Raw genomic sequence first — 14,446 nt, forward strand, 5'->3', positions numbered from 1 at the left:
GTTGCTTTTATCTTACAGGACAAAACCTGTGGTGCTATTCAGTGTGGTGTTCTCCCAGCTGCTGGATTTTCTGATAATACAAAACTTTCTTTAAATACCCTTTAAGGATTTGAAATGCCCATGGTGAAGGTGTGAATTCAAGTTCGGCATCACCAGCGGGTTGCTGGAGTTTGTGTTGATCCTTATTTTAAATTGCTATGTTGAACAAAGCGGTTTTTCTTCCCTCTCGCTCGAAGCAATGTTTGCCTATGCAGGCCGTGGGTGTTTATGAGAAGCGTACTTTACAAGTAGCTTTGGTGTGTTTCCCCCAGCCACTGATACATCATTAACTATTTATAGGGTTATTCCTTTCCTCTTCGCATTATCGCTTTCTCTCCTTTTTAACCCCTCCTCCTTTTCCTCCACCAGTTAACTTTTGACAAAAGAGTTGTGGGACTCTCCCAAGATAGCATTTACTCCTAAATGTGCTGCTGTCAGCTGGAATCAGTGTTTATATGCCTCCACACCAGTGACAGCTATGACAGGAGGCATTCTGTTTTCATGCTGTCCATCCCATTGTTGTGAAGGTGATTTTTGAAGGGTTTTTTTTTTTTTCAAATTTGTTCCCAGCAAAGTCACAGTGACTTCAATTCCCCTCAAAAATGTATATTTTCTTTTTAATTGAGAAACAATCAGCAGGCTTATATTTGATAAACAGGGGTTACTATTCTATCTTTTGGTTCATGAAGGTCTTCACAATTGTCAGTAGGGTTGTCAAAAATGTAATAGTTGCTAATCAGCATCGAAATTGCTATTTGATTAGGTGCTCTACTGTAGACAGGCAGGCAACAAGCCCCTCCCCTCACTAGCAGCTAAACACATGAACAGTAGTTGACAATCACAATGCTGAACACCACTTAATAAGGAATTTAAGTGGTAAAGGGATCTTTAGGGGGGCTAAAGATCCCTTTTTAACAACAATAAAATATTAAACAGTTATGAATGTTAATCTGGCGAGAGCACATCTGATAGCCACATTATCACTAAGGTAGTGGCTATGGTTAATAACAGGATGATGCTAATGTTGGAGCTAGGCAGCAAAGTTATCAGTCCTTCCTGTAACTTTGATAGACAGTGTTAATTTGTCATGATAACACAATTATTTGTGTCTAAAAGGTGGTGTGTTTCTCCTAAAGCCTCAGATTGAAGCTGAGAAAAGTATACAAAGAATCAACTGATTTCCAGTGTTCTCAGCCAATTAGCCTCACGTATGTTATGTGTTCATCCCTGCAGTACCTTTGCATCCCACCAGGGGGCCCTGTCCCAGATATTGGAATTTACTGCTCTAGAGTAAGTGTATGAGTATTGCGACAATTAATCTCCATAAAAGTGTGTAAAGCTTGGCATATTGCTAATAATCTAGTGTATTCTTACAGACTAGTTTATTTCTCAAATGGAATATTTGTAATATCGAGATCAGTTAGTCTTAAAGAACGCTAATTTTCACTCCTTTAAAACTTGTATTTTGATTTTAATGCTTCACATAAATCATAGATTCACTTTTGGCGTCCTTGAGATAGTTTTTTGCATCTCAGTGTTACAGCTCTTGGAAAAAGTTTTTATCCTCTAAAGTAGCACAGTGATTGTAATTTGATCACATAAATTGATGCCTGTCCTGTTACTTTAGCTCCACAACTTAATTAGCACTCTTACCAAGGGCTATATTATGTGTGCATTTAACTCCCTCTGCTTTATTATATAATTGGCTATGTTTGATCTAATCTGAACTAATCTAATGTAATTATTTTGAATGTAATTATAGGCTTTAATCCAAGCAGCTAAAAAAAGAAAAGAAAACAACACCGGCATGAATTTTCACATCTACACTCCTATTTGCAGACAAATACATGCACACATGTATAGTGACACCCACACACATACATATGTGGACCTTCTCTCTGCCAGCTGTAAAGTCATGGTGTGTTTGTCATGCTGAATGTTCCCGGTGGAATCAGTAATTCACTGCTCCCTGCCTCATTAGCCATGAAGAGAGTGGTGTAACAGGTTGGTAAAGGGTTCTCCAGCTACTCCTTATTCAACATGCAAATGAAAACACTATTTCCTCCTGAACAAATTAACAGGCTTTTCAAAAGATAAATTGCCCCAGCTGTATTGTAATTTTGACTAAACAATTCAACATATTTCCACAGATCCCCTCGGGGGCGGTGTTGCTGATGAATGCAAATGAATTTCTAATATCTGAGAGTGTGAAGGTATAAGTACGAGATCCTTCAAGCTGCTGTGCCAGCCAAACAGCCAGCACGAGCAGTTTTGTTTTCTGAAGACTTAGGAGGTGAGAGAGGGCAGGTTCATCGCTGCCCTGTGAATGAAGCAGCTGATTTAGCTAAGGCCAGTTTGTTGTTGCTCAGACGTTACGCAGAAATGATTCAGTGCTGTGTGTAGCTGATTCTGATCTTTAATACAGTTCAGGTTTACAGGTCTTGTGCTTTGGCTGTTTGTTTTTGGCAATTGTTTGCTGAAATATCAGCAGGAGAAAAGGCAGGAATAAAGATGTCCTCCTCAGTGTATTCAGCTTATCTTGACTGCTTTCCACCGTGATTCAGTTCCTGGTAAAGGTCACCCAAGATAGGTATGTCTCTTTTCCATTTTCATTTCTATACTTATCTGTACTCTTTCTTGTATTTTATCTGCTGCTCTGTCTTGGTTTCCCTCTCTTCTTTGTATTGTTTAACCTTTCTCTCCTGATACACGTTCTCCTTTTCTTGCTTTCCCCGAATTTGACATGTTTCTCTTCTTTGAGCTGCTCTGTGCTGAAACACTGTGAGAAAACCCCAGAATTCTGTCTGAGATAGACACGACTTGAAATTTCAGAAATTTGAATAAAAAACTAATTGTATTTAAAGCTGTCTGGTCTTCTTTACCTAGCTCCTTTTTGACATTTAGCCCCGTTGGCCAAAGTTATTTACTTTGACAGCACCTCATCTACTCATTAATAAGTTATACAGCATTAGAAATCCAGCGAGATTCACTATGGAGATCTTACTCTCTATAGGGTGTTGCAAAACAAAGCTATCGCCATTATCAAATAGCAATCTATTTAAGTCATTATATTTCTAACATAATGACTTTCTGTCATTGCTCTTTTCTTGAATTTGTCTTCTTTGTTTTTGCCTTCTCCCTTCACCCTTGTTTCTTTTGAAAGGTAGTGTGTTTCCAAGGAATGGATTTCTGTGAAAGCCATAATGGCCTCATAACCCTTCTCAGACAGATTGATGAGCAGTAACGACTGTTTCTCTGCAGTCATTGCTGTTGTCTTTCCTCCTTGGAGTTGTATAAAGCTTTGCTGCAGATCAGCAAACTAAAGCTCCTGCCTTCATAACCGTTGCTGATAATGAGTTAATAAAGTGCATTTAAGTAGAAGCGTTTGGCTAATATTTATACTCTACATTTCTGGAGACGTTGTCAAAGCCCGACCAATATATGATTTCTTTTGTGTGTTATTTTAAGACCGATACTAATATTGATATTTGATGATTTAAGAATCTAATATAACAGTCAATATATTTTCCTTTGCAGACACACAAAACATAAGCAGATTATCTCAACATTTACTATGTGTATTTATTAATTTCCTCATTTTTAATGCTCTACTTGATCTGCCCTCTGACAGGCAAACTATGCAAGGTCAGTGGTCATAAAATAGTTGATGGTTGTTTCTCTTGTCTTTTATTTACTTTGATTTCAATTTAACAGCTGCTATAAATGCAGATACCAGCAAATAAATAACATTGGCAAATAATAATGGCCTGATGATAAACCCATAAGTTGTGCATTAGATAATCTTCATACCTAGGCTTATGTTCTTACTACAGTTATAATTGAATAGTATTTAAAAGTTAAAAAAAACACATATAAACTAACATTAGGATGGGTCATAAAGTAAACAATAAAAAGATAATATACTTACACTACAGTAAAATTTATATTTTTTATTATACATTTTTAAAATGTCAGCTTCAGATTTTGTGTAAATATTTGATGTTGGTTTAAGATGCACAGTTTTTCATGTCTCTGCAAGGCCTCTATTAGAAAGTACGTCTTAAAAAAAGAGAAGTAAAAGAAAAACAAAACAATAATTGGTAGAGTTTCTCACATTTAACTGTTACTAAAAAAAGGTTTTCCCTAATTGATTCACACTATCCACAAATAAAATATTAAAAATCCCTTGTAGTGAGAGTTAGCTTCACATTGTTCACAAAGTTTCAGAATTACTTTTTGGAGTTCAAAAGTGAAATACAGTATCTGAGCACACACTCTCAGAAATAGGGGTACCAAAGTGTACCAAAAAGGGTACAAATGCTTGTCGCTGGGGGTGTTCCTTTTTGAAGGACATTTCTGTACCCTTTAGGCTTGGTACATTTTTGTACCTTATGAAGTTGTACCATCTGAAGTACAATCATGTACTTTCCTAAGACATAAATGTACCTTGAAACTATAGTACAGAAATGTTCCCTTGAAAAGGGTACAATAGGGTACCTATGAGGGTACCCCCCCAGCGACAACCTATTTCGTACCTAAAGAGAAAAAAATGTACCCCCAATAGTTCAAAATATTTGGTTATTTAACCATTTATTTTCGATAATAGAATCACATCAAAGCACTTAAACAACCACAGGAATACATCCTTGATTACATTCGTATATTGCCATAGGACATAGGTGTCAAACTCTGGCCCGCGGGCCAAATTTGGCCCGCAGCCTAATTACATTTGGCCCGCGAAGCCATACCAAATTACTATTAGAGCTGGCCTACTGGTATTATACAGCTAATATATACATTGTTTAGTATTAAGCTTTGCTTGTTCCACATTCAGTTTTTCACCAAAACTTGTTTGAGTCCATAAGAAGAGATTCATTCTTATATCTGGAGGAAGATATTTTTCAATAAATATTAATGTTAGCCCGCGACCTTGTTCTAGATTTGAATTTTGGCCCACTGTGTATTTGAGTTTGACACCCCTGCCATAGGACATGTCAAGAAAAATACATTCATTTAAAAAAAAAAAAAAAAAAAAAGAAGAAAAAAAGTAAACAATCACATAAAGACATTAAACACCTGAACACAATGTTTTGACGGATCACAGAGATGGCATGTATTTAAAAAACTGTCCACACAAATGTTTTGCTCTACTTCAACAAGCACGCACATACATACGCACGCACGCACACATACATACATACATAAAAATGTTCTTGCAATCACGTCACACAGAATACCTCAAGGACACAAACCGCCTATCATCAACTTAATAGGTGTCTAGAGCTTGAAAGTCTAATTCATTTCCTGGATTGAACAGGATCCAGTCATTGTCAACTGCCACTTGGTAAGCATGGAAATGACATTCACAAGTGCAAGGAAGTAACAGTTTCCCACACAATACCCAACAAGTATCAACATTCAAAATATACTTGATTTTAAAGAATTGAGGTATGGCTTCAGTGTGTACATGGCCAACTACAAAAACATCCTCAAGTTCATATTTGACACTGCTGACAGATATAGCAGACACACGCTGAAGCACTTTATCCTGAAAATGCACATCTGTAAAACTTTTGTTCATTTCCAGAGCATTCTGTAAGTCACCTGGCAGAGATGAAAATGGCACACTGACACTTGTGCTGAGTGAATGTTCAAAGTCAACAAGCAACTTATCTGAAGAAAACTCCCAGCACTGTTTCATTTGATGACGATTGCTAAGAGTTGCAGTGATGTTTACAAAGTTTTTGCATTTACTCGCTAGATTTTTGAAATATTGATGCTTGCTTTCATATCTCATACACCACAAAGGGCGAAGAGGACCATACATCAAAATCAGCATTGGGTAGTCAATAAGGTAGTGACACTTGGGTGGGGGCATATTTAATAGAGTTGGTTAAGTACCCTGGCGACACTTACTGGCAGGGGTTTGTCTCCCTGGTCTCCTATGTTGACAATGCAGTTCTGAAGAAAGACAAGTGTTTTCTTGAAGTATGCAGGGTAGGTCATGTTGAACACGAAGAAGGTGGAGAATGCTGAGATGTAGGCCTCATCCAGCGAGCGGCACGAGCAAACATCCACTCCTTCAACTGTCACAACACGGCGACACTGTCTTAAGAGGGCAGTTGTCCAACTCTTATCCTTCATTCGAATGGTTGGGTATGGACTCGTGGGAGTATTCTGCAGAAGAGGAAGAAAAACATTAGTATACAGTATGTTTAAGCAATATGTGCCAAGTGGATTTTCAACAGATTCCTCAAATTACCTTCTTTATTTGCTAGAAAACAAAACTGTCTATTCTGATAACCTGTAAACATGGCCCATACTCCAAACAAAAAGCTTCTTGACCAATGACTGTTGTGGTAGTGTTTGATAAGCTGCTAAAGTTTGACATAATATTCAAGGGCAAAAGCAATCACCCCTGACAGTGACAGTACCTGTGAAGAAGAATTTCCCTAAGGGGACAATAAAGGTCTATCTATCTATATAAACACCAGACAAAACCCAAGAGCACAGCAGCACTGTGGATTAACAGCAGTGTTTCCCCTACATTAGCTTAGCTGTGATGCTGAACCGCAGCTGAATTCAGCTCCATGCCAACAAAACACCAAGAATGAAACTTGTGGCCAAAGGCTATGCATTGCATCATGCATTTACCTCTCCAAGGATGATGAAATCTTCTATCTTCTCCTTGAAGATGGATGGCAAGAGAAGTGCCCCCTTGAAGTCAATTCCTAGGTCATACAGATGCAAATGCACTTCATTAGATTTTGATAGCATGCAAATTCCCATTAACATGCTCTTCACATGACACTATGGTACATCAATTATCTTTGGAAGAGAGAGCAAATGAATTGTCACAAAATTTACTATTTGTATGAGGTCAAATTAGCACCTGTAATGTCTTCAGCCAGTGCATTCTCTCTTGCCTCCATGTAGACCTTCTTCAGTGGCAAATCCTTGGTCATTTGAAGAACAGCAGTGAAGTTTTTGCTAAAGCGGCGACAGATGTTGTCTTGGCAGGGATGCATTAAATCAACCTCATCACACAACTGGAAATGAAAAGAGCAGAATAGACAAAAGAATGACATTTTACATTGAGGATTTAAACTTTTGACATGTTTAAAGACACAGACTGGAGATAAATGTAAAGTGCTTTAACCCTTGAACAAAAATTCTAAAGCTAATAAACAGATTGATTAATCAGTTAGTACAGAAAATAATAATAATCAGATTTAGAGACAAAAAAAATCATTAGCCGTTTCCCCAATCATCTTAACAATTCTTGGGTTGCAGACAGTGTCCCTGCACAGAGCTTACAGTTCTCATATTCGAAAATCCCAAATCCCACTAAGTAGGTGGAATGGTACAAATGTGTACCTTCCATTGTTTAAAATCCCTTTGAGCGGGAAACACGTTAGATGGGATGAATTTTGCTTAGAGAACGATTTTGTTAATACCTATATTTACATACTAGCATGTTTTGAGAAATTATTGATTTTTTTACATTGTTGTACACGGTTAGTGACTATTTATTGATAAAACACTGGAATACGGCGGGCAGACAGACGTTGAACATTCCACCAACAGTCTAAATAGTCCACATTTGTACCTTTCTTTGTTTAAAACTTAGCTAACTGCTAGCATTCACCCATGTTAAAGCTAGCTCTTCGGACTTTTGCTAACTCTACTGTAAAATTACACGTTGTAATTTTTATAAAAACACAAAATCACACCCGACTTACCTCTAAACCTTTGCGCCTCGTCGTCTGACATCAATGCCTTCTTCCATCAACTTTTTAAGGAGCTCCTCCGTGGATAACCCCCTGAGAGTCATTTTCTGCGTCAACGGTAGTCAGCGCGGAGGCGGAGCACTCATCGCTGCTGGCTTTTCAGCCTTTGGGATTAATGCGCGTTGCGAACTTGATACATGGACATTGTGGTATTAATGCGTTTGGAAACCGTTATGCTGTCTTGGCGAACTATATTTGTAACTTACAAAATGTAGTCACCGTAACATAAAAATCTGCTTGACATTTTAACTTCCAAAGAACCTCGGTTTAACTTGATGTTGCAAATTCCATAAAAACCTCACAATTAATGAACAATTCTAGGATGTAGTAAAAGCGAAAAAGTAAATGGCCAAACATAACAGTAATATGATTTCACGTTTTTGAAGGCTACAACCAAGATTTAAAACATTAAAAATTATAACTGAAACTTAATAAAATGGAAATGGACCAGTTTTTTTTAACATCATTTGGTTGTGCCTGCATGTCATTGTGTGTGTTTTTAAAATATAATTTAACATAACTTACACAAAGGTAGGTTACAGATATTCTTTGCATCATAGGATAATTTATGTACAGAGGAGAGGACCAACAGATTTGATTATAACATGTAGCTTTTATGAGCACACTCACATCTCATATGAATTTTACAATTAACCAGGCCCATCCAGATTTTCCCATGCTGACCCATTACCACATTCTGTCACTGTCACTGCAGTACAGGTCAAAATGGTACAGATTTGTACTTTATTTCAAATTGTACCTTTAAAGGGGCATTTCTGGACTTTTAAAGACCAGTATTGTACTTTTAAGGGAACATTTTTAAAAAATGTACCTATAGGTACAAAAATGTTCTTCTCTCGTACCTCTATTTCTGAGAGTGCAGAGCGGAGGCGGCAACCCGATGTACAGGGAATGCAAATATGATGCATCGACCTCGTGTGTTAATTTGCACTAATTACTGTAGTATGTAACATCATAATACATAAAATAAACTTCAGCAACTTTCCGTTAAACGCTGGATAAACTTTTGCATAATGGGGGAAAACAGTAGACTTTCAAATACATATGGGAATCCTGACTCAGTCTGCTTTATTAAAAAAAAACCTTTAGAACTGAACATTTAGAAGATGCTTAAACATATATGATGTATTGCTATTCACCCAAAAAATAATATAGAGCTGAATATATCTCTGAACAATATTGCCAGCATCTTTCTCCAGCCATGATGCTAGTTTTTTCATCATCAGTCAGCTGAAGCATGGTTGACAGATAACATTTGAATGCTATAGAATTGTTTAGACTGTATTCATTAACAGTGAGTAATGATGTATTAATCCAGAAACAGCTCATGTGATTAAACCCCAAATATTCAGAATTGCCACAAATACACTTTTCTTGATTTAGCTGTCATTGTGGCAGCTATGTTCTGTGTGTGCTGTGCAATACAGAATGAGCCTTGGCAACTAAAATCTCAGTCAAATCAAATCTGGATAGCGTCTGGATGAATTTTCTTACACTGTGTTTGATCCAATGGGAACATAGCTCAACACATGTGATCATAAATATGTTGTAACAACAAAATGTCCCTGTAAAGAAGCAGCCGAGGTTGTCATGAAGGATTACTCTTTTCTTTAGTTTCTTTTTTTTATCTACTGCTGCAATTCCTTTACTTATCCTGCAGTTGCTAACATCTTCAGGCAATATTTTTTTGCTACAACTTGTACAACTCCAGTTTTTGCAATCTGAGTTGAAGATGATATATATAGGACTAGAGGGGATGACAAACAGTGTGAGATTAGGTAGTGAGGCAGTACAGGCAGAATAAGCTCTGCCAGCTAACTGTGAGGGGATGTGTCTCTCTTTTTCTGTCTCTCTCAGACAATCATAAGCTTGGCCTTTTAATCACTTGTTTATCCTTGATGTTTTTTGTAGGAATTTACTTTGAAAGTTTGATTCCACAGACTCGACAGCTGTAACACAAACTCAAAATCAGAGAAATTTTAATGTGGACTTGTGGGAAAAGAATAAAGACAGAGATTATGTGTTGGCTGTCATAACTGCAGTCTTTTTATAGAGGCTGATAGCTAACAACTAAAAACATAGAAAATGCACTTTACTCATCCTAGCTATATGCAAAGTTCCTCATGCATTGTGGGTTGAGAGATGACTCTGAAAGATTGAAATTTTGTCAAAGAATATACTGGGAATGAGAGAAACTAGACAGCAAAGTCATTGGTAAGCAATGGTAAGAGAATTTTTGTCACTTGTAAAAGGGAAAAATGAAAATCAAATAGGTCTGAGTATGACTTATTTGCCATGGCTTTTTGCTTTCTTCACAAAATTTCAAATTCAAATCATTAAGACTCTCCCTCTTCTGTGGAAACCAGAAAGATGAGCTTTCATTTGAACTGCAAGCCTTTGCCAAGGTGACACAACTTAAACTTCAGTTGATGCCTTGCTTTGGCTGCAAAAAGAGGGAATCAAAAAAGCTATGTCCAAATTAGCGAGGATCAGTTTGTGCAGTAAGGACAGAGCTCACCAGGAGAAACTGCAGCAGCTGACATGGTGTTATCTTTGGTAGCCGTCCACATTAGGATTTTTTTCCTGCTGCATGTTCTGTTGCTTTTTTTCTATTTTACAGCATTGCCTTTCGCCTGCCTATAACAAAAAAAGCCTCTGTATTCTTCTCTTCTTTAATAAGTCATTAAAAGACACAAGTATTCACATGGAAGAGTGAGTTCTTTTCAAAGAAAGGTTTGTAATAGTTCATTCAGTTGCCCATGAACACAACTTTGCCTGTGTGTTGAGCTTTGGGTCATGCACGTTATGTTGAAAAGTGGACCCAAATAGATCTGAGACTGAAGTAAAATAAAAAGTGAGCTTTTTATATATAATTTATAAAAAGTCCAGAAAAGGCAACACAAAAGGTAACACAAGTAAAAAATTGCAGAAAAATAACAAACATGAAAACTAGGAATATATAAAACTCACACAACAGACAATATGAAACATACAAAGTACAATGTGCAAAACTCTTGAGACACACACATTCCTTTATGTTTTACTTTCAAGGAACCCGACTTTCTTGTAATTTTAAAGTGGTTTAAAGCAACAACTCTTTAACTGTTCAAGTGGTTTTAAGCAATAGTTCTCCAATAGTTTAATAATAATTCACTTGCTATCTGAAGATCTTTTAAAGATTTTTGCATTTTTTTAAAGCCACATAATTCAAGGAATAAATTATTGTTCTGTCTACACTAAACGGACAACTCAGCAAAGAACTGATTGTAAATTGTGTCTTTAGGCTCAGTTACTGAAAGTCTGTCTCAAAAACACGTAATTTGTCCTTCAGCTGAATCTATGAAAAATCCCAAAGATAACCCAGTTTTACTGGCATAACATAGTATTTTTGCACCAACAAGGTGATTCCCAAAGAGCAATGAGCTGAAAATCAGTCACAACATATCTTATAGATTGACGATCCAAATCTTTGTTTAAAATCAGAGGGATCACAGAAGATGTAAAATAGTGTGTGTCTACAGACCTCTATAAAACACAGTGGAGGAGAATGCCCTTCTTTCATTGAAGAGCAATGAAAAGAAATGATGAGAAAGTCTGCCCAAGAATGTTCAGGCTATACTACACAACACAGGTGCTCATGAAGTACTTACTTTCAAGCTTGTTGTAATTGTGAAAACTCTTTTTTTCACCTTAAATACAAAATTTCCATTTATGTTTGGAGCATTTTCAGTAAGTTGCTAAACATGGTTCCCCTTTTCCCAGCAAAATACAAAAATTAGGAGGAACAAGGCACAGTTGAGCATAATCGAGACGATCAAGGGAGTACAACCCAGATATAAGAGAAAACTAGTTAACAGAAGAAAATGGGAAGCAAACTACTATAACTGAAAAAAACAGACACCCCCCTTAATTGAGGGGGTAATTCAGATGAAAAGACAAACTCCATAGACATTAAAAGGTAACAAGAACTCAAATCCAAAAAGATCTTGTGCTCAAGATAACTGGAATGATTGTGAAATTAAAACGATGAATGAAAAACTCTGACTAAACATAATCAAAAGACAAGACATATTAGACAAAGGATGAACTCAAACAGAAAACATTTAATAATAAACAGCACAAGAAGCTGGCTTGGCCCTTTCTGTGTGGATTTTGCACTGTGCTTGTGCTGGTTCTCTCCAGGTGCTCTGGCTTCCTCAATGCTCTATTCATGTCAAAAGACATACATGGAGCTATGATTAAGTGGTGAGTCTAAATTTACCATAGTTGAGAATGTGTGTGAGAGGGTGTCGATTGCTCTCTATTAGGCCTACAATAGACTGTCAGCCTGTCCAGGTGTACCTTGCCTTTTGTCCCATGACAGCTGGATGAAAAGAATCCAAAAACTCCAAAGCATCTGGTTCATTTCATGTCAAATCATCGTTGGCTTCGTAGTTGACTGTCTCTGACTTCCATAAAAATTTCTGGAAAGTTTGGACAGATGTAATGATTACTGTGAATTTCTAGCTTCATATGTCAAATGCTTGCATTCAATGCAATGATGTTTATTTTTTTTAAACATTCACATTTAAACACATTCACATTGCAAAGGGCAACGAGTGACAATTTCTGAAAGTTATATAGTTATAGAATTTCACAATAACGCACAATAACGTTTGCTGTTCATTTATTTTCATGCTATATTAAGCAAATATTTTACCACAAAAACAAAAAATATCAGTAGGTAATCTAATCAAAATAAAACCCTTAAGTTTTTACATGGTTCATATTTTTCCATTTTTGAGACCTAGTCTACCCAACACTTTAAGACGTAATGCTCTGGAGGAGTCTAGAAGAGTGTGATTCAACCGATTCAAACTGAAAATACTTGCATATAGGTATGGAAAACATAAAGCAACAATGAGTAACGATCATTCAAAAAAAGCATACTGCATATACTGTAACGTTATATGTCCAAATTATCGACAGCAGAAAAAGTCAGGCATCCAAAAACAGATGGGTAAAATGGTCTTTGACATTAAATGTCATTTCTATTTGAATCATGAGTGTGTTATTTTGTTTGTTTGTTTGTTTATATATTATTCACTGCAGAACTAAAATGCTAATGGTTATTCATCAGTTTTGTTTAGCCCCCTGCAATTCAAACACAGATCTATGCCAAGAGCTGGACTGACTGAAAAGGGGGATACGAGGTGCCAAATTCCATCAATTTCCTGCCTGACAACGGCGCAGACTTGGGCTAGATAGTCTGGTAGGCCTGGAATCACTTTCCCTAATAGATTTAGAGAAAATTACAGTTGTCTCAATGCTGCAAATGAAATCTGAAAGTGTCTGAAAAGTATGTTAATCCCTAAAATACTGCAGTCTCCTGCAGAAACATCCCCACTAGCCAGTATTAAAAGTTAAATCGCTGTGTTTTCATGCAGCAGTAGCAACAGAAGCTGCTGATAAACACACAGAAAAAAACACATCTAAAAAATCTAGAAAAAAACTTGATAAAAACCTTATTTATTTATTGAATCTGCATTTCTCTGTTATTCAGAACATGTATTTTGACTTGTACCTAATCTGATCACCTCTGTCTTTTCTATATATACTATACTATACTATATTTTGTAGCTAGTTAGATTTAAAACTGTATATGCTGTTTGTTCTTGCTGACCAACAGCACTGCCTTTGGCTGTGAAGGTTTGAGGCATCTTACTGTTTGTAGGGGTGTCAGTTATCATTCCTGCTTTCATACTTTTAAAAGCATTTTCCTGGAGCTGGCTATGATAGTTGCATTACTGAATGGTAAAATTCACCTTCTGCTCCCCCAGAAGTATTGCTCTTTTATGTTTTTTGCTTTTACTCCCAGAACAGGTTGCCTTTCCCTCACAGACACAGGCGAAAAATACAGAGTTTGTGGCAGTGACAACAACAACAGAAACAAAAACAAAAAAAGCAGTGACAATGACCTAGAGAAAGAGGGAGAAAAAAAGAACTGACAAGCTGACAGAGTTTGGGCTTCTGGGGTGAATCATTAGGCTGATATAACATTCAGCATGCAGCTTGGAGCAGTGCCTTTGGCTGGGCTTTGAGCTACGTAGTGTTGGTCAGTCTGGCTGTAGCTGGTTGGGAGGTCAGCCATTGATCTGAAGATATAAGCTGGTACTTTGGATCCAAGCCTTCATGATCCTGCAGAGCTACCACTGTGTGTGGATAAGCCTTGATCTGCTCAGGGGTTTCAATCTGTGTGTGTGCCAGTGTGGCTGCGCTCTGTTTGTGTGCGTATACTGATGCATGTGATCTGTACGATTCTTGTTTTGTCAATCGCAGTCCTGCAGGAGAGAGTGAATAATAACAGTGAATATAGAGATAAATGATAGGTAAGATAGAAATAAGGTGGGCAGCACCCATGAATACAGTTATGGTAAAATTAATTATTATCTTACAAAGCATTACATTAAATAACTTCTAGGTGAGCGGTGGCAGCATGAATCGCTATAGATAGAATTAAAAAAACCTCATGAGTGGTCACACTCATTGGCACGCTGCACCTTAATTTTACCCCAGGTGACAGCTTCTGTATCTGACAGCCACAAATCTGAAATCTG

The 14,446-nt window shown here is 37.1% G+C and overlaps 2 protein-coding genes across 2 annotated transcripts in view; one reads left to right on the top strand and one right to left on the bottom strand.

The window, feature by feature from the left end:
- LOC308392198 (transmembrane protein 132C) overlaps positions 1-14,446 on the top strand; it is a 187,767-nt gene that overhangs the window by 65,494 nt on the left and 107,827 nt on the right. The gene's annotated exons all lie outside the window — the stretch shown is intronic.
- On the bottom strand, positions 5,920-7,853 carry LOC308392110 (uncharacterized protein; the record flags this gene model as incomplete). Its single annotated transcript, XM_080874978.1, has 4 exons — positions 7,782-7,853; positions 6,932-7,088; positions 6,694-6,770; positions 5,920-6,216 (listed from the first exon to the last, which is right to left on the bottom strand). Exons 2-4 carry the CDS (start codon positions 7,065-7,067, stop codon positions 5,920-5,922), a joined length of 510 nt encoding a protein of 169 aa, XP_080731104.1. The 5' UTR covers positions 7,068-7,088; positions 7,782-7,853.

Source organism: Rhamphochromis sp. 'chilingali', assembly GCF_963969265.1.
Source record: "Rhamphochromis sp. 'chilingali' genome assembly, chromosome: 2".
Taxonomy (NCBI): Eukaryota; Metazoa; Chordata; class Actinopteri; order Cichliformes; family Cichlidae; genus Rhamphochromis; species Rhamphochromis sp. 'chilingali'.